This window comes from Passer domesticus, chromosome 8 (assembly GCF_036417665.1).
Source record: "Passer domesticus isolate bPasDom1 chromosome 8, bPasDom1.hap1, whole genome shotgun sequence".
Classification (NCBI taxonomy): domain Eukaryota; kingdom Metazoa; phylum Chordata; class Aves; order Passeriformes; family Passeridae; genus Passer; species Passer domesticus.
The window spans coordinates 25538688-25562514 of record NC_087481.1 but is presented as its reverse complement, the minus strand read 5'-3'; the positions used below and the strand labels follow the sequence as shown (position 1 = coordinate 25562514).

Here is a 23827-nt window from a genome sequence, read left to right as displayed (position 1 = left end):
AGCCCAGGTGGGACCCGCGGTCGGTGCTGCCCCAGCCCGGGGCTCGCTGCGGGCGGAGGGGCCGCGCTGAGGGGCACGGGGGGTTCTGGCGAGTTCCTTGTGGCGGCTGCCCCCGTGTCCCCCCTGCGCTGGGATGGCCGAGGGAGCGGCTGCCCGCGGGGCTGGCCCGGCGTGAACTTGAAGGTGCCTGGGAGCCCAAAGCGCTGCGGGCGCCGAGCGGGGGCGGAAAGCGCCGCATCCTGCCTGCTCCGGGGCCGAGGCTTCTCGGCGCTGCCTCTGTGCCAGGAGCCGCTCCGCGTTCCGGCCAGGGAGCCACAGGCCGCGTGGCCGCTGCGATAGAACTTAGTGCCAGTCTTGTCCTGCCTCCTCCCTTCCCATCCCTTCTTTTTCCTTCTCTTCTGCAATTTGAAGAGACCTCAGCTGCCTCCCTGCTTTAAGACTTTGTTGGATCCTTTGTTTTCTGCCTTCTGGCTGCTGTGGGTGAAGGTCTGGCTTTGAGGAGCACACCCTGCTCCCTCTGCTCCAGAAACCAGTCTTGCAGTTATCCCAATCTCCTGCTGCTGCTGAGGGCTTCCTTAGGCTCTAGCTGAAATGAAAAACATCCAGGAAGCTTTTCACTTCTTGAGATTAGAACAGTTTCTACAAGTCCTTGAGCTGTCAGCACGATGGTGAAAAACGGACTATGCAAATGAAGGTTTTCCCCTTCTTTCCCCCACTCCAGGCCCTGTCCCCTCTCCCTTACTTTGTCATCTCAACAATTGCTAAGGAAACCTTTCTAATCTTCTCAATTGGCAATGCAACTGCTCTTTAATTTCGTTTTAAATTAGTTTTAAAGTCAGGCTCTGCCTATGGTATTCATTTTCATTTTGGATTAAGTTGTTGGTGCTTAACAGGCTCTGTGCTGCTCTAAAGCTTTTCTCCAAGGCTCAAAGAATGACCCTGGTAGGGAGTGCAGGAGCGTTGTGCACTCCTTGTTTAGAAATGGAGTGCATTAAAAGAGGTTCCCTTAAAAGCCATCTTGAGTAAGTGAAACTAAGGCAGTGGAATTATTTTGGGTGGCAAATGTTCCATTTAGAATAGACCCACCCTGCCAGAAGCTGTTTGTCTATGGTCAGTTCATGCTCTGATCAGTGCAGGGCCAGCCCCTCAAGAAATGCAGGAGCCAAAGCCAGCCAGGAGAGGAAAAGACAGGAGCTGAGCTGGGAGAGCTGGACAGAGGAAATCTCACAGATGTGCCTGGAGCGTGGCCCTGCCCAGCAGCTTTTCTTACAGTTCAATATTCAATATTCAAAAAGCTACAAGCTGATGCTCAGCACTTTGGGATCTGGCTTGTAACTGCAGAGGGGATGAGCTCCCTGACTGGAACTCGGGCAGTGGAGTGCCACAAGCCTGCAGCCAGATTGCGTCTCCTTCAGCTTGAATTCAATTGGTGTTTTAGGGGTTTTTTTTATTTGTTTTGCTCATTGTTTTATTTTTAAGCATTCTTAGAGCTGCTGCAAGTGAAGGAAGAGAACAGAAGTAGGCTGGAGCACCACTGGCACAGTGATTGATATTTTCCTCTTCTCCTTTTAAAAATATATGTGGATAACGTGAACTTTTTACCTCTGTGGTTTGGGACAAACACTCTTTTTTTCCCTTTCTTTGGAAGAGGTCTACAATCTGAGACCCTGGGCCAATGCTCCCTGCATATTTCCCAAAGTGCAGGAGCTGGAGTGTTTGCCAAAGCCTGGGCAGAAGGATGGAGAACATTCCTGTCAGATTTCTCCTTCTCTTCCTGTGCCAGCAGGAGAAACCCATCCTGGTTAAGGGTTTTGTTGCTGTGTGACAGTGTGCAGCTCAGAGCTCAAGCAGTGCCCAGGAGCATTAATTATTGAATCTGCAGTGCCCCCTCAGCCGTGTGAGCTCGGAGCAGGGCGCTGGGAAGTGGGGCCATCCCAATTTCGGGCAGTGGGACTCGGAGCTGGAGCGGTTTGGAGTCAGCACCGGAGCCTGAGCTGCCTCTGTGCTCAGAGAGGGGAGAGCCCTTCCTCTGCAGGGAATGCTTTTCCACTCGGGATTTCTCTCCTGGCAGCTCCAGTCTCGCCTCTTCCAGAGCAGAGCACACTGTGCCCCAGTGCTTTGCTGCTGGGAGCACTGGGAGAGATCCTGGGAGCACTGGGAGGGAACTGGGAGCACAGGGAATGCCAGGAGGGAACTGGGAGGGATGGTGGAAGCAGCGGGAGTGAGCAAGAAGGAGCACTGGGAGGATCTCAGGAGCCCTGGGCAGGAATGGTGCTCCCAGTTCCTGCCCAGGGCTCTCCCCATCCCTGCCGGGGCTTGCCAGGAAGAGGGACACTGGCAGGAAACGGGGAGGGAAGTGCTCAGCACTCTGCAAGGTGCAGCAGCCCCAGGGGTGAGCAGGGAGGAGGGGGAAGTGCCCCCAGTCCCTCCCCAGTGCCCCCAAAAAAGGAGGCATTACGGGGAGAAAAGGGATTTAAAAGGAGGGGGAAAGCTTTTCTGTAATTGTGTTTGAACTGGGGAGGATCCCCATTCACCTGGGATTTGAAGGGTTCCATTTGAAGGAAAACACACCTTTTTCATCATTTTGGGTGCCTCCCTTGACAGGCAATCACTGCTTGCCATGATTTCCATGTTTAAATGGAAGGCGAAAACGTTTATGGTGCAGTTTCAAAAGGGCTTCACTTGAGAGGAACCCCTTGATGAGCCATTGTAAGAATTCCATCGAGGGAACCCTCCATGTGAAGGGACCCTCACAGACAGAAAAGATAGCCAAAAGCTCCCATAATGGTCTTTGTTGAGGGAAACTGCATTTCCCCTCGTTTTCGTAGGCTAAATTAAGGGGAAATGACCCTTGATTCACTTTTAATTAAGAAATTAAATTAATTTATTTTAATTAATTATTTATAAATTATTTAATGTGTTGCCTGTCCTCGGTGAGGAGGAGAGGCACAGAGCTGTTTTGCCGGCAGCGGGCCCCTGGCCCGGCCCAGCCCAGCCCAAGAATACCTGCCATGATTCTCTGCTAAGACCCCCAGAATCAGCTTCCCCGGGGCTGGGGTTCTTCATCAGCTTTACAGCGTGGGGACTTGTACTTAGCGCGGATTTTACGGAACGGGGGCGTCGCCGCCCTCGCGTCACCTCCACTCATTACTTCGGCTTTCCTACACGCATAAAATTGAAAACGTCAAAAATTCCGACAACACCTACACCGGCTCCGACCGGCGGAGGCAGCGGCCGCGGGATCTGGCCGGGACCGGAGCGGCGGCGGCGCGTTCCTGTCCTCCGGCAGCGGCGGCACCCGGAGCTCGGCGGCCCCAGCCCAGGTGGGACCCGCGGTCGGTGCTGCCCCAGCCCGGGGCTCGCTGCGGGCGGAGGGGCCGCGCTGAGGGGCACGGGGGGTTCTGGCGAGTTCCTTGTGGCGGCTGCCCCCGTGTCCCCCCTGCGCTGGGATGGCCGAGGGAGCGGCTGCCCGCGGTCTCCTCCGTGCCCGGATGGCCGGGCTGGAGCCGGGGCCGCGGCAGCGCTGGCTCATCCCGGCTGCTCCGGCTGGGACGGAGGCGGCTGCTCCGTGCCCGGGGCAGCTCCCGGCCGGGCGGCACCGGGCTCGGGGCCGCTGCCCCGAGGGGCGGGAGGTGTCCGTGCCCGGCTCGGGGCTGGCCCGGCGTGAACTTGAAGGTGCCTGGGAGCCCAAAGCGCTGCGGGCGCCGAGCGGGGGCAGAAAGCGCCGCATCCTGCCTGCTCCGGGGCCGAGGCTTCTCGGCGCTGCCTCTGTGCCAGGAGCCGCTCCGTGCTCCGGCCAGGGAGCCCCAGCGGCCGTGCCGGCTGAGCTCGGGGTCCCGCAGGACCGGCACCAGCAGCGACCTCTCTGCGTGTCCCTTGCAGGGTGCCAGCAGCGCGGCTGCAAAGCTGCTCCCGAGGCCGAGCTCCCAAAGGATCTGTCAGCACTCCTGATGTCTCTAGAGCAAGGTGCTGAGTGTTCCTGTCAGAGAGATTCTGGCTGTGGGCTGGAGGAGAGTGAATTCTGCTCCATTCATGGAGGTTTGAAGAAGCCCCAGCAGCCCCAGGAGGGACCAGCAGCCGGGGTTCCACACTCGCCTGGGGCACAAGGAGCCACTTGGCATCAGCAGGGGGCTGCCACTTGTGAGCGAGCAGTGAGTGAAGATGTGGAGAATGGATTCTGCACCAGGGATGGGAGTGTGAGGGAGCCCCTGGATCCCCAGGGCACATCAGCAACCAGCACTGAACACAAAAGGGACCTCAGAAGATTGCTGGGTGAGTGCAGGGCCACCCCTGGGGCCTCTAGGCAGGGGCCAGTGTCACCTGCCAAGGCCAGGGCTGGCAGGTGTGTGGCTGTTTCCCGAGGTCTGGAAGAGGCCTGGTGCTCTGCTGGGCCCCAGCAGTGGCTGGAAGCAGCAGCCCCAGCTGCCCCCAAGGCTGTGCAGTTCTCCTGCTGCAGCCCGTCCCCAGAGCTGTGTCCCTGGCTGTCCCCAGAGCTGTGTCCCTGCCTGTGGCCAGGCTCTTGGCTCTCTGGCTGCCAGCTGAGTGAGGGCCACACGGGCTGAGGGGTCCCTGCTGTGCTCCCTGGCCATGGGCTGAGCAGATTGCAGGGCCGGCTCTGCTTCTGGCAGCCAGCAGCTCATTCCTGCTCCAGGTGAATGGTTCAGGAGCCATCCCGTGGGCACGGCGCTGCTGATTCTGCTGCTCCTGGTGCTGCTGCTGGCTTTGGGGGTGGCCTTGGCTGTGCTGGCAGGTAAGGGAGGGGCAGCAGCCTGGGCCCAGCCCCTCGGGGCAGAGCGGGCTCCCTGCTCCCTGCAGAGGGGAATCCTCACACCTTCTCCTCTTCCCCCTGCAGCAGCAGCAGCAGCAGCAGCAGCAGCAGCAGCACAGGGTCTAGTCACACCTGCAACCCCGCAGTGCTGTCCTTTTGACTGGGTTGGCCACAAGGGGATCTGCTACTACTTGTCAAGGGATTCCAACACCTGGGAGCAGGCTGAGGAACGGTGCTCGGAGCTCGGGGCCTCCCTGGCCATTCTGAAGGATGAGGAGGAAATGGTGAGTGAGGGGCTCGGGCGGTGTGGGGTGGCTGAGGGCAGCCTGGGGGTGCTCCTGGGCCGGGCTCGGTGCTCGTGGGGCCGGGGCTGCAGCCCTGGGCCGGGGCCTTGCAGGGAAGGAGCCCCGGCGGGCGGGGGCAGCCCCGGGCACGGGTCCCCCCGAGGGCCGGGGCAGCTCCCACTCCTCTCTCCTGGGCAGGGTTTGCTCTTCCGCCTCCGCGGGAACGGCGATTACTGGCTCGGGCTGCGCAGACGGGGCGAGCGCCTGCACTGGGGGGACGGCAGCAGCTACAGCTCCCGGTGAGTGCCGGGGAGCCGGGCCGGGCCTGGGGCACAGGGCACAAGGTGTTCCCCTGGTGACTTGATTTGACAGCACAAGTGTCTGTTAAGGAAGACAGAATCATTCCCTGAAATGGAAATTGTAAACCCCTCCCTCTGAATTATTATAATTTTGAAATTAAAAGGCTCTCAGGCAAAAATATGGGAATAGGAATAACGCTTCTTTACTAGGAGAACTAAAATTACAAATGTAATAGTACAGACAAAAAAAAATACCTGCTGACCGGGTCAGAATATTACCTGGCACCCCATGGTTCAGAGTGGTGGAGCAGTCCCATTCCATGGTGGCTCAGCCCTCCTGCAGTGTCAGCTGTGGTTCTGCTGGAGCAGGGATATTGTAGAAGGGTGAAGTTTTCCTCAGAAGGTCCAGGGCTGGTGTAGATGGCCTGGTCTTTCTCTTGGAATCCACTGGAGAAGAAAGCTGCTCCTCATGGAATGCAGTGGAAACGGCTGCTTTGGTGTTCCAATTTCAGATTATATCCAGGTAGGAATGCTTGGCTCTTTCCCCTGGGTGGAGCATCTCCCAATGGGATGATGGAATTTTATCAGCCATGCAGGGACTCTCACTGGCCCATGAACAGCAGAGATTTCTTGGAGGGAGGATTGGTTGTGGAGGAGATAAAGAAAACTGCCCAGCTAACAGAAGATAACTTCCTCCAACAGATGGGAATAGAATCACCCTATTTCCAACCTAAGACACCTGGGAACCAGCGCTGCCTCTGCTCCTCCCTGCAGGGTTCCTGTCTTTGGTGAATCCGAGTGTGTGTACCTGGCTGAGGAGAGATTCAGGAGTGAGAACTGCTCAAACGAGCGGCCGTATGTCTGCAGCAAGGCCCAGGCTCCCCTGTAACAGGGGCTGCAGAAAGGACCTTCTCCACGCTGGGCAGTGCCAGCTTCACCTCTCAGCCCAGCCCAGGGCTGTCCTTGCTCAGCTGCACCCTGTGCCTTGCCCTCGCTCTCAGGGTCACCTCAGTGCCTCTTCATCCATGCCCAGTGCCAGCGCTGGGCTGGGGGTGCAAAGGAAAAGGCTCTGCAATCCATCCTGCCCCCGATGCTGCCTGGAGTGACATCCAGTCATTCTATGTGAGAAACACAGCTCTCTATTTACACTTTTTATAAAAGTTTATTGAGGGATAAAAGGGATAAAATCCTGCTCTGGGATACTTGGCTATTTCCAGATGATTAACTGAAATTATGTTCTCTATATATTTTTGCGTTAGAGGGGGCACATCCATATTTTTCATATTTACATACTCAAACATTCCTTTGAGTTAACTTGTTCTTTTGTTTTTACTTTGGTTTTACTTTTTGGTTTTAACTTTGACTTGTCATCATGCCATCCTGTAAATTAAACTAATATATTTTATTTTTTCTTGTGGTTCTATCTTCTTGTATTTTCACTCCCTGATAATGAGGGCCAATTAATTGTTCTTTTTGTTTTAAGTGCTCTGGTTTCTGTTTCTGTTATATTGTCTTTCTGATCAGAAAGTCCCTGAATGTGGGAAATCACTTAATTATTTTACACCATTTTCTGAATTACTTACATGAAAAAATTATTTCAACATTTCACAGTCTCTATTATGCTACACTATGTAATAGCATCTATTACACCACTATTTAAAAAAGCTATAGGGTGTATACATAAACTGACAGATTATACTATATCAAAAGCAGTAATTACATTGTGTACTATATGAGGATTTTTGTGGTCAATAATAATTTGCAAAACAAAAGTTAATACATAAATGCAAAAGCCAATAATTATGCTTGTTTTTTACAACATTATACAAGCAGCTTGATTGAGAAATCCAAATCGCCCTGGGCTCTTGGAAATCATCACAAACTGGCCTGAAGGGGAGACTTTTGGACTGTCCTTTGAACAAGTGAGAAATGACCCTCACCTTTAAAATTTTACAGGTTTATTTAACCTTAAGAAAAAAATACAACAATGGACAGAATAAGGAAAAATTACAGTGCTGGGGGTCTCTGTGACTGTCAGCCACGTGCTCATTTACAAAATGGATGCTCTGCCTTTTATACCCTCAGCCCCTCCCAAAGTTTTGTCACTCAGCTCCTCCTCTGCCCCCACTGGTGGAGATCACTTCCTTACAACTTGACTGGAGCTCAGGTGTTGTCCTGTCGCCCCTGCTGGGGATGAGCCCCAAATGCCCTGACTGCTGAGGCTGCTACAAGGGGGAGGGAAAGGGCACTGTGGGAGGAGATATTACAGTAACAGCACTGTACATCTACAAAACTTCTCCTAACATACACACAATATCTGTCTCTTAATTGTGAGAGACAACCATCATCACATTATTCATCTAAAAAAAACCCCTTTTTCTATGAGTCATTTGGTTTGAAGAATTGTCATTTTAAATTCTGATAATCTCTCCTTACTTCTCAAAAAAAATTTTAAATTAATCATACTAGTATATGTTGATGAGGGTGAGGACAGTGGGAAGAGAAGGAAAAAAATCTCAGGTTTACTTAGTACAAACTTATTTGGAATGGACAAAATGAGATCACTGAGGTCTGGTATGGCTTTTTTACCCCATCTATCGTTCTTATGGGATTGCTACTCATGGCAGGTGGATCTTAGTGGGGAGTACAGAGGCCAACTCAGTCTTGCCTTCTGGTTCCTGCTGCATTAAAAGACAGCTGAGGAATGACAGAGGTCTGGGGTGGCTTTCTTCCCCCACCTTACCATGCCTGTGGGCTTGCTGCCTGCAGCAGGGCTATGGAATCTCCTCGGTGATGAACACAGGGGCCAGCCTGGGCTTGCCCTCTATTTCTTGTTTCACTCTACTGGTTGGTCTTCATGGAAACTGCCCCAATACCTCTGATGGTTCGCTCAACAGATGCTTGTAATTCTGATCTATTAAAACAGGACAATCACATCAATAAACGATACAGTTGAAACTCCCTGCCCAAAGTGTTAGCTAAAACAATCTTCAAGCTGGCTGGAAGCTCAACTCCCCTTTTCGCACATCTTCAGTCTCTGGTTCTCCCTCACCTGGCCCTGTGTCACAGTCTATCCTTTGGGTTCTCTCACCAGCCTTTAACTCTGTTGCCCTCAATCCGCTCTCGCTCTGTGGCTGGCACAGCCCGTTCAGCTCTTAGGCAGAAGGATGCTTGCAAGCCAACAGGATTTCTGAAGCAGCCCTAACCTGCAGCAGCAGGCTGCCATCCATCAGAAAGGAAAAGTGACTTGTGCAGCCTGAGGGAGCCGAGTGATCTGCTGGCAGGAGACATCAGGAATGGAGAAGGTGATTTCAGCTCTGCCCTTTGCTCTTCCTCCCCATTAGACAGGAGAGGATCCAGCACATTCCATCAGCCTTGGCTGCCTCAGGCCAGGAAATCCCTGAGGAGACAAGGCCACCTCAGGGCATCAGATCCCACCTGAGAGAAGGAAATGCTGAAAACCTCACCATGGTCTCAGCCACTCAAATGAGGAACTTTTCTGGTGGGTCCCCAAAACCATTTCCAGCAAAGCCCAGCTGGTGTTGAAAAGTGCATTCACATTCAGGGGGCAAAACCAATAAAGAGTCACTGATATCTGAGGTAAAACTAGGGTTCCAGAAAAGGAAAATTTCTCTTTGTTTTCAACAGAGACAAATTTTCATCTTTTAAGCCCAAATCCTCTCTGACACACAAAAGAACATTAAATAGAGAAACACTATACTTCCAACTAGAAATATTTGGGTTTTTGGCAATTCTATTTGTACATTAAGTGTGGCTGGATGAGCACTGCTGAAGCACACAAATACTAAGACTACTACTGAAAGTGCAGAAATTACTGAAAATTCTCTTCTACTGGCAGTAAGAGTAAACATGTCTAAAGGTTTCTTTGTATGGAAAGCACCTACAATGAATGGTTTCAACATCAAAATCAAGTGGAAAACAATGATTTCAGGTAAAGTGTTAAAAATGAACACTGTGTTATAGATATAGAATATGGTATTGGCTTTTTGCAAATATTCAAATAGATTCTATATCTGTGATGTTAAAGTGACTTTGTTATAAGGATATATTTTATATTTCTGTTGCTGACTAAAACTCAGAAATAGCTGATAGAGATATGCTTGTGCTAAATTGCCTGCTTGGTTGAGATAATATCCAAGGAACATATGATAAGGATCCTGCTACTCATGTGCCAACTATCAGCACTCATCTTCTGAAGACAGTGTGGACCCAGACCCAAGAACTGAAGGTGATTCTTGTTTCGGCTGAGACCCCTGGTGTGAGGACATGAGGCTTGACTCCATTTTCATCAGAAGGCTGATTTATTATGTTATATATTATATTAAAATACTACAATAAAACTAAACTAAAAGAACAGAGAAGAAGATCAGAAGGCTACCAAGACAAGAATAGAATAGGAATCAATAACAAAATCCTGTGACTCTCACAGCCTTGGCACAGGTGGCTGTGATTGGTCACTAATTGAAAACAATCCACATGGACCAACGAAAGATGCACCTGTTGCATTCCACAGCAGCACACAGTTATTGTTTACACTTCTTTCCTGAGGCTCTCAGCTCCTCAGGACAGGAAAAATCGTAGCAGAGGATTTTTCACTAAAATATCATGGCTACAGCTGATGATAAAATGGACTGAAGCCACAACCGAGAAATGTGCTTGCTCTAAAAAGCAGGACCCGAGGAGGAGCCACACTAAACAGTTCTTGGAGCATGTAAACCAGTTTGGGGAGAAGTTTAAACATTCCCAGGCTGATGCAACAGAAATGCTGTATAAAGCGTGTTCCCAAACTAGCAGGTGTGCTCTTGGCTGAGGGCCAAGGTGCACCTGGCTGGAACCTCTGCTCTGTTGTCTTTGTCTGTTATTAAGCTCCTTCATTAAACTTTTACATTTTACCAGGAGAGTGAACAGTGTTTTTTCCACTATTTCAGATCTTTTCTCAGTCACATTTTCATGATGATTTACACAAAGTAAACTGGGACAGCAACAGAACATAACAGTGAGCCACAGTTTGACACGGGAATAATTTAGGGAAAACAGTCTAACAGTCTGTTGAACCACTAAAAACTGAACACTGTAAAAAAACACTGTTAAAAAGGAACCCGTGAACTTTCACTTCCCCTTGGGCCGGGAGCAAGGTGTCACAGCTGGGCAGCACCTGCGACGGGGCTGGGCTGGGCCCCTTTCCCCTTCCCCCTTCCCCCGAGCCCCTTCCCCCTTCCCCAGAGCCCTTCTCCCGGCGCCGCTGCCGGGCAGGGAGAGCGGGGTGCTGCGGCCCTGCCAACACGGCAATGCTGTTACAGCCCCAGCCCGGCCCCGCAGGCCCCGGGAGCAGCCCCAGGGCAGCGTCGGGGTTGTGCCCCCAGAGAAGCTGCCCGCAGCCATCGGGCACGGGGAAGGAGAAGCCCCCTCGCCCACCCAGCCACCCCCGGAGTTCCTAATGCTTGATAATTAGCACAGCTGTAACTCCTTAGGGGTGAGATTACCTTCATAACTAGCTCTGTTCTCCTACGTTCCTCTTATAAACTATGGAGAAAAGATGCTTTTTCCCTATAATGCATAAAACTATGGGGAGATGAAGGGTTCAAACTGATATCCAACAAAAGCCTCCATACTAAGGTAAGCAGATGTTAAAGTAGCTGTAATCCCATGAGAAGTTTGAACAGAGAGAGAAGAGTAACCCCGTACTCCCAGGAGAAAATCTCTATTCCCAGGGATGCAGATGATTTTAGAAATAAATAATAATAATTTTGCCTTTAACCAGCTCATCTTTAAAACAATACTCCATAAGTCAGCATGACCCATAAACAAGCTGTAGGAAGGCTTGCAGAAAATGAGAGAAGCTTCACAATAAATTTCCCCTGGGCGGCTGCTGTTTGTGACCAAATTAGGAACCAGGAGAAAACTCTCTTTCCTCTTATGGAGAAGTCTCCATAACATTAACAAGAGGGACTTGTCTCCCTAAATGAACTGAATAAAGACTATCTTAGTGGTAGCAAACTAACTGGAAATTTTTGGGTTTGTTTCTTCACATTGTCAGTGGAAAAGAAAAAGTTGTGGGAGGAGGAGAAGCGTTCTAAAAAAGGGTTTGCTTTAATTCTTGCTATTTTTTTCCTTTTAGTTACTATTAGTAACTGTTTATACCCTTTTAAAGTTTTAAATCTACTTTACCTTTCTCCTAATCCTCTCTCATAGCAGGAGATGAGTGCACTAGTGATTGACCAGCACCAAAAGCACTGCACAGTGCACTGCAAGACTTGGCTTTTTCAGAGAGAGGAGGGAGGAGCAGAAGCTTAGCAAAGCTCTGCCAACTTTGCATCCTCTCACAGAGAATAAAACAAAAGTGACTACACTGTTATGAACGAGGTCCTATATGTCTAATTTAATAAACCCCAAAATTAGAATTTAGCAACAATTTTATATAAAATAACGCAATCAAATATAATCAAGAAGATACAAAATAATTTGGCAGTGGATCGGATAAGACATACACAAAACCGATCAACTGGGGTATGGGGAGGGTTTTCCTGCCTCAAGTACAAAAGTCAAAAGGATCCAAACACAACTGATTTACTCTATGCTAATACATATTCATCAATATTTTCTGTAAATCCCCTCCTATTTTTGATTCTTGCAATCTACCTCACCACACTGCACAGCCCATGCTCCACTTGTTGCTCAGGGCTCTTTTGGCTTCTCGGGGGTCTCTTCAGAGGAAGGCTCACTGTCTTCCTCACTGCCCTCTGAAAATAACCTGGCAGTTGTGCATGTGCATTAATTTTGTATTATGTAAGTGAGCATTATGTTCCAACTAAGCCTCATTATTTCATAGATAGGACTGCTATTTCATATTTCATATTTGGAATCGTCCCAGCTTTGCTCATCCTCATCAGGCTGGTTCTGCTTTGGGAGTCGTCCCAAAGTTGTTTGTCCCAAGGCCAATTCTGTTTTGGGATATTGCTTATCTCAACACTCCATCCTGTGTCCTATTTTCCCACGAACATCTGAAAACATCTGTTTTGTGACACTAATTACATATCCTTTTTCTCTATTACTTTTTAGCAAATATTTTCTAAAATATTAATATAGTTGCAATTGTTAGCATGAATCACATTCATTTATCACAATTTCCCCCATTTTCTCTTTTGATCGTATTGATTAGTGGTTTTTATTAAAAGACTGAACCTCAGTATCATCTACATCCCCAAAAATCCAGGTTTTCACATTCCCTCATTTCTCTTTTTGATCAAATTCGATATGTGGTATTTTCACTTACATAACACAGGAGATAAAAAATGGTGTAGGCAACAATTCCAATAATGAGTCCAGCTAGCATAAACCACCAGATTTCCCCAAAGGGGTTCCAATTTTAAACAGGTACAATTCACTTCTTTTGATCAACACTTTCCCATTGTTATTTGTTTTTAGACAGCATTTTGACATGTTGTATTTTTCACAAACTCCTCTTTTTTTCAGCCATTAGATAGTGCAAGACCAATCTGCTCTGATAGGCTGCTACTAGCAGGTGCATGCTTTGTTGAGTAGCCAACTCAATTACCTCTTGCAGTCTTATCAACTGATTTAACACATAGTTAGGAGTTCTATATTCCCCGGATCTATTTTGAGTCCAAGTAGCCAGATTGTAAAAGTTTATGATCCTTTCTGCAGACCATTCATTTTCACTCCATTTATAGCTGCCCCTTATCAAAAGGTTTAGGTTTGTCTTGTTATTGCCCGTGGCTTTATCAAGTGGCGCTGTCTCTAATGGCAGGGTGAAGGAGGAGGGTTGGGTAACTCCTAAATTACAGGTCCCTTTCCATCTCCAGGGTAACTTACTGTACACTCACTCCACAAATCCAATATAGCCCATCAGGGGCCTTCCACGTTCTAGTTATATTGTCTGGTTGATTCCAATAGGGTTCTATGTTTTCTATGGAATGGTAAGGGTTAGCTCCAGAACTATCATAGCAGCACAGATTAATCTGATTGTCCCACTTGCAATCATTTCTCTTTGTTATTTTCCAATACCCATCGGTTTTATTTGGCCACCAGATCCTAGTTCTATTATCTGAATTTGTAATTAAGGTAGATTTACAGGGGGTATGTCCCACCTCTTGGGTGTAGTTCTTTCCTTCTCGAGTTATACAAACTGCTCCAATTACCTGGTGACTTAAAGTCCACCCTCCAGGCTGTTTTATTTTCTCAGAAATTTGGGTGTATTTCCCTTTTTAAAAGTGTTCTGGAGCTAGACCTTCGCCCCTCCATGGCCATCTTTCAGCCATTTGAGTTCCCCCACAAATCCAAGATCATGATAAACCCAACTCGGTTGTGATTTTTTGCATTAAGTCTACAAAAGATTTTTACCTGAGGTTGGCAAATCCCAGTTGCTATCTTGCTGCCTTCATTGGTTATACAACACCCTTGGATTTTTCCCTTTATTCTTACCTTGCTGGTTTTGTTCTGAATTTCCCCGCTCCTCTCTTTTCAGGAAACAAAGGAATTCTCCCTCTGTGGGGCAGTCTGGGCTGGAGGCGTCCATTGCCCTAATCCAGGATCAACTCCCACCCAACAGGCTCGGCCATTTCCATGGCAAGTTTCTAAACTTGTCTGGTTATAACATTCAGCATCAACAGAGGGATGTACTGCAAAAACAGTTACAGAACATTATTGTGGCTGTCCCATACCAGCTGGCAGCATTTATTGCAGGGGTTGTGTCCTGGCTTGTAAAATAAGCATGTATTCTATTTTTGCCGTCTGTTGGGGGTTAGGCAGTTTTTCTTATCTCTTTCAAGAACAATGACACTGCCAGGAAGATAATCTCCTGCTAATGGGCTATTGAATTACTCACTGTGGCTGGTAAGATTAGTTACATCATCCCATTGGGAGATGCTCCACCCAGAGGGAGGAGCCAAGCATCCCTGCCACCATAAAACAAGCATTTCTGAGACCACAGACAGCCTTCTTCGCTGGATTTCCCAGAGGAATCAGGAACCAAGGCCCAGCTGCTCCTTCGCCGCATTTTCAGAAAGGATCTACACCCTTCTGCAGATCGCCGCTCCAGGAGGAGCAGCCACTATCTGGCTGGACTACTATCAACACCCTGACTTCTCAGGGTGTCAGGTTTTTCTCACTCTGCCAGTGGTTTTTTGCTTGTGTTAAATTACATTGTTATTTAGTTTTTTTCTTCCTAGTAAAAAACTGTTATTCCCATTCCCATATCTTTGCCTGAGAGCCCTTTTAATTCTGAAATTGTGATAATTCGGAAGGAGGGGGTTTACGTTTTCCATTTCACAGGAGGCTTTTGCCTTCCTTCACAGACTCCTGTCTTTTCAAACCAAGACAGGTTGCTAGATGCACAGGGTGTCAGGATACAGTCAGGAGCAGGTATCTCAGGAGTCTGGGCTCTGCCTCTCTCAAGGCCCCTGGGGCTGCAGCCAAGGGCTGAGATAGAAATCTTCTTGGTAGCAGAGTCTGCATCCTGGAACCTCATTGCTGACACCATTTCTGCTGAGCCAGCCTCTGCTCTTACCCCTCAGATACAATGATTATAGGACAGGATATTATTTTCTGTGTGTACCCCTGGCACACAAGGATTACAGGACAGGATCCCATTCCTGTGTGTACCCCTGGCACACAATGATCACAGCACAGGATCCCATTTCTGTGTGTACCCCTGGCACACAATGATTAGAGCACAGGATCCCATTTCTGTGTGTACCCATGGCACACAAGGATTAGAGCAAGGATCCCATTTCTGTGTGTACCCCTGGCACACAAGGATTACAGCACAGGATCCCATTTCTGTGTGTACCCCTGGCACACAAGGATTACAGCACAGGATCCCATTTCTGTGTGTACCCCTGGCACACAATGATCACAGCACAGGATCCCATTTCTGTGTGTACCCCTGGCACACAATGATTACAGCACAGGATCCCATTTCTGTGTGGACCCCTGGCACACAATGATTAGAGCACAGGATCCCATTTCTGTGTGTACCCCTGGCACACAAGGATTACAGCACAGGATCCCATTTCTGTGTGTACCCCTGGCACACAATGATTACAGCACAGGATCCCATTTCTGTGTGTACCCCTGGGTGTAATGATGATGGCACAGGATACTCACAGTCTGGAGGCACTGTCCTATCACTTTCCCTGGGTTTATTGACAGTTCTTTTCTTATTAAATAAAAGGAGCTTCGGAGATGTGCTGACCACAGGTAATGTTGTAACACTCTTTTCTGTAAAACAAATACTAAAACAAGCAATTAGTTAAGCAATATAAAAAAATAAAATTTTGTTATAAGATCTAACTTACTGGTTGATTTTACTCTGACTTCGGGGGTAATTACAAATCATCTTTGTCACCAGTAAGCACATTTGTGATGCCCATCTGTAGCAGAAACAAATCTATGGTGTGACTCATAAATTTCCACCCCCTGACTGTCGGTGATAACAAATTATCTGCTACAGAATGGCACACTTGCTCTCTTGCCTGTTCATATGCTATTACAACTAAAACTCGTTGGTCTCTGTCCTCTGTTAATTGAACAGCTGCATTAAAGGTTCTATCTCTATTCCTTAAAGGTGTTCTATAAAATCACTAAAAAGGCATGCTACTGTAAGTTGGTCACATAAGCAGTTGAAGCAGGTTAAACAAAGCAGTTGATTTTCCCCTTGTTCTATTTGGGTTACCTTCCACCACGAGTTAAACTGCACAGACAATACAAGTCCAGGGGTGACAGCCTAGGCCGTGCCCAGCACAAGTCCAGTGGTCTGTTTCTTGCTGGACCCTGTTGCTGGCGTTAGTCCCTGATCCCAGTGTCTCAGGAGAGGCTGAATTCCTTCTTTGTGACGTTGTTCAGCCTCTGAATACAGCGGGGTTACTCACCCCAGTGATGCCAGAATTGATGGCAAGCTGGTGTTTGAGTAAAGGTTAAAATTTAATTTACAAAATTACCAAGTTGTGGTACAGGAGCAGGTGGTTTGTTGTCTTGCAAGGGTACGTTTTTCATCTGCAGTCAAGCTGGTTTATGTGTTCCAACTGAGCTCACTACTGTATAACTTATCAGTGTGTTTACACTCCAGATACAACCCTGATGGAGGATAACCATATAAGCCACAATGTTTTTACAGCTTCTCCTTACAACAGTCACATTCAAGTAATAAGTGTAAGCAAGTAGTTAAAGCTTACAATTAGTAGCTTGCATTTAAAAAAAATTCTGGTTGACATAAACCATACTTTTTAGCTAGCCTTTGGTACACGTTGCACATCATCTCTTTGCTATAACACATAATTACCTTGATAAACAAAACAAATAACACATATTAAACACTCACACACTTATCTTGCCCAAACTACATAAAACATACATTCATTACTATAAAAACTTTTACCCCAAATTATTTCTTTCTATAATTTCAAATTGTAATCCAAATATTGGAATAATATACTTCAACAAAATTTTGGCTACTGTTTGAGCTGCAGCCCGAGCCACAGGGAATGCTTCTGCCCATTGAGTCAATTAGTAACTAATAGATATTTCCCCCTGCCCACTCTGGGTAATTTGGTAAGATCAATCTGGATCCTTCTAAATGGCTGCACTCTGTACAGCAGCCCCAGAGGGATGAGTCCTCAACACATTTTGTTCACTTTTTAACATGGGAAATGTCCCTGAGTAATTTGTTTCCTGATTTCAAATATTCCATATACCCATAAAATTTTAGAAAATGATCACAAAGTGCTCCTGTTCCTCAGTGAGTCTGTCAGTGTCTGTCTAGCTAAGGGTTTCAGCCCTACCATCAGGGAGGATCTATTGCCCCCCTTTCACAGTTTCCCCTGACTTCTTTATGGCTGCTAACCCTGCTAAGGAAAAGTATGGTGTTTTACTCTGTGTTTCAGCTTTCCAAAAAGGCATAATTACACTGCTGTTTTCTCTCAAGGCAGCTTTTTTGCTTCATCGTCAGCCAGTTAGGAGAGGTTATAGATAGCCTCATATTTTACTACCATTTTAACTGTTTGTACAACTCATTCAGTTCCTCTTATCTTTTCCTGTGGTCTTTTTTAATATCAATTTTTGTTTCCTTTTCTTTTTCTTCTATTTTCCCCTCTAATGCTATACCTCTTATATTTATATTTGGATAATTTTCATTTTCGTCTTTCTCAAAACAAATAATTTTTTCCTATTGAGTACAAATTTGATTGCTATAAGCATAAGAAGCTCGTTGAATCCTACATTTTCCCCTACCCAGTACGTTTTTCTATTTTTAACACACACACCTGTGAAGCTGCTGGGATTGTGCCAGGCAGCACTAACAGATGGATGTGCCACTAACACAGGGCCCACATTGTCCCCGACCTCCACAAAGTGTTTGCATTTGTCACAGGATCGGAGTTATTTGGGCTTTGTCTTTGCATAGTCGTTTTCTCATTGTTTGGGTTTTTGCATATTCGTTTTCTCAGTTTGCTCTCGCACTGTTTGTTTTCTCATCTCTTGTTTCTGCATTGCTTCTTCCCTATTTTTTGAACTTTGTCCCGTGCAGTTTTATGGTTTTTGCCAGTTGCCAGGGCTATCATAACAAGCACAATGAGAATAACCAATCCCTGGTGCATTAATCCTTCTCCTTGAACTTTCATAAGTCCCCTTTCTTTCCAAATTTTTCTAGAAGTGTGCACTACTCCAAAAGCCTATTTCAAGTCCAGGTATATAGTCCCTTCCCAACCCTTTAATAGCAACACACAGAATAATGCAAACCCAGGATGGGCTAAGGGGACCAGATTCCTTTCCTTGTAGCTTTTCTCCACTAATTGTAGCATTCCTAGATTTTCTTTCTAATTGTGAAAAACGCCAATCACTTGTTTTTGAAATTTTAAAAGTTTAATAATAATAAAATGGTTATAAAAATAGTAATATAATTAAAATAATAAAATTTGAACCTTTGAGGTTAGGACAATATGAGACAATAAAAACAAAGAGATACGGACGTCCCGGTACCTTTTTCTGGGCAACACCAGCCCGAAAAAGGACCCCCGTTAACAGAGGATTAACCCTTAAAAACAATTGCCTGTTGCATATTCATACACCTCATACATGATGCATAAATTGCATTCAAACACAGGATTCTGTCTGGTCACTGTCAACTTCTTCCTCTTAATCCTCATGCCATCTTCCAGTCTGAGCGAGGTGGGAAGTTAGTTTTCTGCTGATAAGGGAGCAATAAATTCCCTTTCTCTGAAAGATTTAGGTGTCCTGTGGCTCCTATCTGGAGTCCTTTCTTAAACAAATATCTTGCATAGCATAGTTTCTATTTTAACATTATGTTATAACCTAAAACTACTTTTACGAAAATTAATACAGCATAACTTTCTAACATACACATACAATATTCATTTTAATACTTGCGAAAAGCCAATCATAAAATACACATTTTTCACACTATCTATCACTCGAGATGATCCTTCTAGAAATAATTTTTCTTCTCTTTGTAACTCCTGTTCTCTTAGATCTGGATGCATTTTTTGTTTGTAGCTCTATGACCTCTGTGCAGTCATGCATTAGTTCGTCCCCTGGGACCCTGCAGAGAAACTGAGCGGGGCTTTTTATATTTGTCATTCTCAGCTCTAATTCAGGGGAGGTTATTCTGTATTTCAGCACTAATGGACTGAATATTTAACTCTCCTGTTTCACCAGAATACCATAAAGTGTTACCAATCTCCAGATTATAAATTTTCTTTCATGGTGGGGGGTTGTTATCCTAATTCCTAGGGATATTATTAAATCCCTTCCTAACAAATTATTTCCAGCCTCTGGTAATAACAAGAAGTCATTTACCCACAATTTTTCGTCTGATTAAATTTGTGTATTTTTAATCACAGGGACTCTCCCCCAACTCCAATTGCTGAGATGCATTCCCAACTTAATTTGCATCCTTGGGGTAACTTTCTTATGGTGGTCTTAGAACCTCCTGTATCTACTAAAAATATAATTTCTTTATTGTGAGGACCAAGTCTTAATTTTATCCAGGGCCCTTTTGGTGTTTCAGTCCTCATTAAATAGAGTCCCTGACACCCCTACTCCTCCTGAAATCTCTTTTTATCCTGTTTCCTTTTCCTGCAAAGTTTCCACAGGTGTCCCTTCTCATGGCAATAGAAACAGGTGGATCTCGAGCCATTAGGGGTAGAATTTAGATTACCCTGATGTCTCAATGCTTTTGTGGATCCTTCGGTGTTAGTACCCTTCTGCGTTTAAAAACTTCTCTCTCTCTACTCCTTTCCCTCTGGTTGACCCTCATACATGTGCAGTCTCTGCACACAGTTTCTGCACTTTTTCTACAACTCTTTGTAGCTCTTGCTCTAAATTTTCCAAGTCATCTACGACAACTTTTTGTAGCTCTTGCTCTAAATTTTCCAAGTCATCTAATACGTCTCTCCAAGATCTAAAAGCTAATGCCAACCTCTTAAAAATGTCGCAACCGTTAAAATTTCACTAGCATACCCAGGGGACTGTCCTGGAGCACTGCTCCCCGCCCCGTTCAGAAACCCCCTTGTTTCTGACTAACCCCGTGAGCCTCCCTCGTGAGCACTCGCTCCTAGATACAACAGGCCACTCTCTTGCCCTAGTTTCTGGCAGGTAAATAACCAGGAGTTCCTGGTACCCGGGAAATCCTCACTCGTGGTTTAACCCCCTCGAATACTTGCTCGTCTCTTGTCAGCCCCTTGCTCCCACCTGATTCCACTTTCCCCGATATTCTCCCGCCTCTCACTCTTTCTGCCTTCAGCCTCCGCAACCCTCCTTTCTCACTCAATAAGCCCTTTTTTAATGACTTTTGCTAAAGTTAAAGCACACTCACTCACTCACCCTTTAGCTAAGCGCGACACAGCAGGGTTAGCACATCTGCTCAGCCCCTCTGACAGAATTAGGGCGCCTGGTCAGAGCACTCAGCACACCGCTCGGGGCCCCGCAGGACGGCGGCACCGCGGCCCTCGCAGTGCGAGCCCACGGCGGGAGCGCACCCACAGCTCTGCACAAACACAAACGCCAGCACACAGCTGCCTGCACCCCACCCAGCCTGGCCACACTCACAGTCTCCTTTTCTCATGGGGAGTTTTGTGCACACAGAACTCTTATGGGTGCTCTCACCTTTAGCCAGCACTCTTAAGGGAGCCCCTTTGCACTCCTCCTACCGCAGCTTCTTGTGCTTGTGCTTCATCATAACTGGGACTCCTTCTCCAAGGGAGCCTGGTCTGTCCTCAGCACCACTCAAAACTGGTGTGGAGCTCCTTCCCAAGGCCAGCCATCCTTCCCCAGGGCTGGAGTTCATGGGTTTTGGCACCAAATTGTTATGGATGAGGTCCTTATGTCTAATTCATTAAACCACAAAATTAAAATTTAGCAGCAACTTTAACTGAGCTGCAATTTTATATAAATTAATACAATTAAATATAATCCAACAGATGCAAAAATAAATTTGGCAGTGGTTTGCATAAAGCATAAGGAAAACCAATTGATCAGGATATGGGGAGGGCTTCTTATCAAATTCAAAGTGACCCCCATGGCATGGAGAAATGATGAGGAGGACTCCATTTTATCAAAAGGCTAATTAATTACTTCATTGTACTACATTATTTTGTGTTATATCACTATATTACATTACATCTAAACCAAATGTGCCAAGCAAGCATCTCTGCACACAACTGCACTCCACAGCCCAGAATCTCGTCACTCTCGTGGCTGTCAGCCGACAGTCCCGACACACATTGACACTCTTGGCCCTGAGGCAGGCCAAGGAAACAAAGCACCATCACTCTGGGCAAACAATCTCCATATTGCACTCTACTTTGGCTCAACTCGGGCACAGCAGATAAGCATTGTTTTTCCTTTCTGTGAGGTACAGAGAATGTGAATCTCAGAAATCCTTGGGAAGAATTGTGCCTTGCTTTTCTCTGTGAAGAGAAACGTGGTGACACCTTCCCACCTGTCTCACGTACAAAAGGCAAAAGGATCCAAACACAACTGATATACTGTATGCTAACACATGTTCATCAATATTTCCCTGTAAATCCCCTCCTATTTTCTATTCTTAAAATCCACCTCACCACACTGCACTGCTCCGCTTGTTGCTCAGGGGTCTTTTGGCTTCTCGGTGGTCGCATCTGATGAAGGCTTCTCCTCATCCTCACTGCCCTTTGAACAGCCCCACAGGTTGCGCATGTGCCCCAAGTCTTGTGTTACAGGAACCAGCATTATATTCCAAAAAGAAGCCTCATTATTTCATAGATATCAGGAATCATCCCAGTGTTGTCCATCCCAGGGCTGGTTCTGCTTTGGGAGTCATGCCAGCTTTGTTCATCAAAAGGGCAGTTCTGTTTTAGGATATTGCTCATCTCAATACTCCATCCTGTACCCAGTTTTCTCATGAACATCTGAGAACATCTGTTTCCTGACACTAATTACATATCTTTTTCCTCTAATACTTTTCAACAAATATTCTCTAAAATTTCGATACAGTTGCAATTCTTAGCACGAATCATATTCATTTATCACAAGCTAATAGGCTGAAAAACATTTATAAGATATTGTAACCAGGAAATAAGTTTGCTTTTAATAGACTAAACGGGATAGCGTCGCGGGGCCGGGCCAGGCCAGGGCCGGGCTGGGGCTGCTCGGGCCGCGCTGCGCCGGGCCGTGCTCTGCTGGGCTCACCGGCAAAGAACTGCTGTTCCTGCTCCCGTGTCTGCCTGAGAGCTCCCTAATTCCGGAATTATAATAATCTGGAGAGAGGGCGATTGCATTTTCCATTGCCAGGGAGGCTCCCGCCTTCCTTCGCAGATCCCTGTCCTTCATACCAAAACACCCCCATCCCTCTGTGCCGCTGTGTGGGGAGGAGGGAGGGAGGGAATTGGGGACAAAGTGAAGCACAGGAAAGAGAAAGCACTGTGGGGAAGCTGCATTTTTAGGATTTGGTGCACTTCTCATTCCCTTCCTCTGATTTCTTTGATAATAAATTCATTTCAATTTAATGTCCCCGCTCTGGGCCTGTTCAGCCCATGATGGTGAGAGATCTCTGGCTGCCTCTGCTGAGAGCCCCGAGCCTTTCCTGCTGTGCTCTGTTGCCTGCCCAGGGGCAGCAGCAGAGGCACAGAGCGGTTTTGCTGCCCCGGGCCCCTGGCCTGGCCCGGCCCAGCCCAAGAATCGCTGCCATCATTCCCTGCACCAGGACCCGGCCCCACGGCGGCTCCGGGAGTTCCGAGTGGGCAAAACGGGAGCGAGGGAGAGGAGGCAGCTGGTGCCAGTGGCTGAAATGGCTTTGCTGCCAGCTGGCAGGGAGAACGTGGAGCAAAGTAAAGGGGGGAGAAAGAGGGACAAGGCTGGAGCGATGGAAGCCAGCAGGGACGGCCATGGGGCAGGCGGGCATTTTGCTTTCCAGCTGGAAAGTGTGGGAGGAAACCAAGAGCTGTGAAATCCATGGAGGAAAAGAGGGCAGAAGTAGCAGGTGGTGGAAATCTCTGACAATTGGGATTGATTTGATCTCCCTGAACTGCACAGGCCAACAGACTCCGAGCACCGCCAGCGTTGGGATGTGCCTGGCCCTGCCCCTGCCCTGCTGCAGCAGCCCCTGCTGAGATGGCCCCTTGTCTCTAAAGGAGCTGCCCCAAGGGACGGGTGAAGTGCTGCTGCAATAAGATTGAGAGAATAAAATAAACAGAATAAAAAGCTGCACCACCTGGTCTCCTCCACCTGGTTATATTGAAAGAGCTGCATTGAGGCACTGTGGGGGCAGCATTGCTGGTTAAAAAGTGTCATGGGAAAGGCTGGGATATGTAAAGGGAATAAGAGTCAGAGAATGGTATAAGATTCTAAAAATACATAATGAGTGATAAACACTGCTGTAGTGTGACTGGAAACAGCTGTATCATGGGTCTGTCAGTCACCAGGACCAGGCGTTGAGCTTCCTCATTCTCTGAGCAGCCCCCACATTTTAAGAGGCCCAGAGGGAGTGCAACCAACAGGAACAGACTTCAGCCGATGCAGGAGATTATTCAGAGAGTTCCTCAGGAACCAGACCTTTAAACAAAGGACTTCTGGAAAGATGGGCATGCTTCAAAACAGAGCTCTTGAGGGCACAGTAACTGCCCTGTTAACTGTCCTAACAGACTGTCCCTGTGTGCCAAAAAATGACTCAATGAGTCAAACGTCCAGCCTGGATGGACAATGAGGTTTTGAAGGAACTTAGGAATAAAAGGAGGATGTATCAGCTTTGGAAGGAGGGTCAGGTTTCTCAGGAAGTATTTAAGGGGGTTGCTACGGCATGTCAAAAAAAATTAGGGAGGCCAAAATTCAGTTTCAACTTAATTTGGCAACTTTTGAAAAGGATAATTAAAAATGTTTTCACAAATATATTAATGATAAAAGGAAGGGAAAGTCCAGCTCTTTATCTCTTTTGTATGCAGGACGGA

The 23827-nt window shown here is 47.1% G+C and overlaps 2 protein-coding genes across 10 annotated transcripts in view; one reads left to right on the top strand and one right to left on the bottom strand.

The window, feature by feature from the left end:
• Positions 1–14: 14 nt before the first annotated feature.
• Positions 15–14947, top strand: LOC135306213 (C-type lectin domain family 2 member D-like). Of its 9 annotated transcripts, none has more exons than XM_064429809.1 (7): positions 15–3323; positions 3883–4272; positions 4652–4750; positions 4874–5052; positions 5251–5351; positions 13858–14077; positions 14713–14947. In XM_064429809.1, exons 2-7 carry the CDS (start codon positions 3951–3953, stop codon positions 14812–14814), a joined length of 1023 nt encoding a protein of 340 aa, XP_064285879.1. In that variant the 5' UTR covers positions 15–3323; positions 3883–3950; the 3' UTR covers positions 14815–14947. The 9 variants fall into 9 exon arrangements, with proteins under 9 accessions (XP_064285879.1, XP_064285878.1, XP_064285876.1 ...); XM_064429808.1 differs by having other exon boundaries at positions 4871–5052; XM_064429806.1 differs by having other exon boundaries at positions 4868–5052.
• Positions 7725–23827, bottom strand: part of LOC135305592 (uncharacterized) — a 36459-nt gene continuing 20356 nt past the window's right edge. Inside the window, exons 6-8 of the mRNA XM_064429328.1 lie at positions 15498–15625; positions 13815–14011; positions 7725–8265 (exon numbers count right to left, since the gene is read on the bottom strand). The gene's annotated coding sequence lies outside the window, so the exon portion shown is untranslated. The remainder of the gene's footprint in view (positions 8266–13814; positions 14012–15497; positions 15626–23827) is intronic.

Excerpts from the sequence above, each read along its gene's own strand:
- LOC135306213 (XM_064429804.1), top strand. The coding sequence starts at position 3,951 with ATGTCTCTAGAGCAAGGTGCTGAGTGTTCCTGTCAGAGAGATTCTGGC. Across the intron at positions 4,273-4,651 it reads GGACCTCAGAAGATTGCTGG|GTGAATGGTTCAGGAGCCAT; the intron begins GTGAGTGCAGGG and ends TTCCTGCTCCAG. Across the intron at positions 5,352-13,857 it reads GGCAGCAGCTACAGCTCCCG|GAAACAAAGGAATTCTCCCT; the intron begins GTGAGTGCCGGG and ends CTCTCTTTTCAG.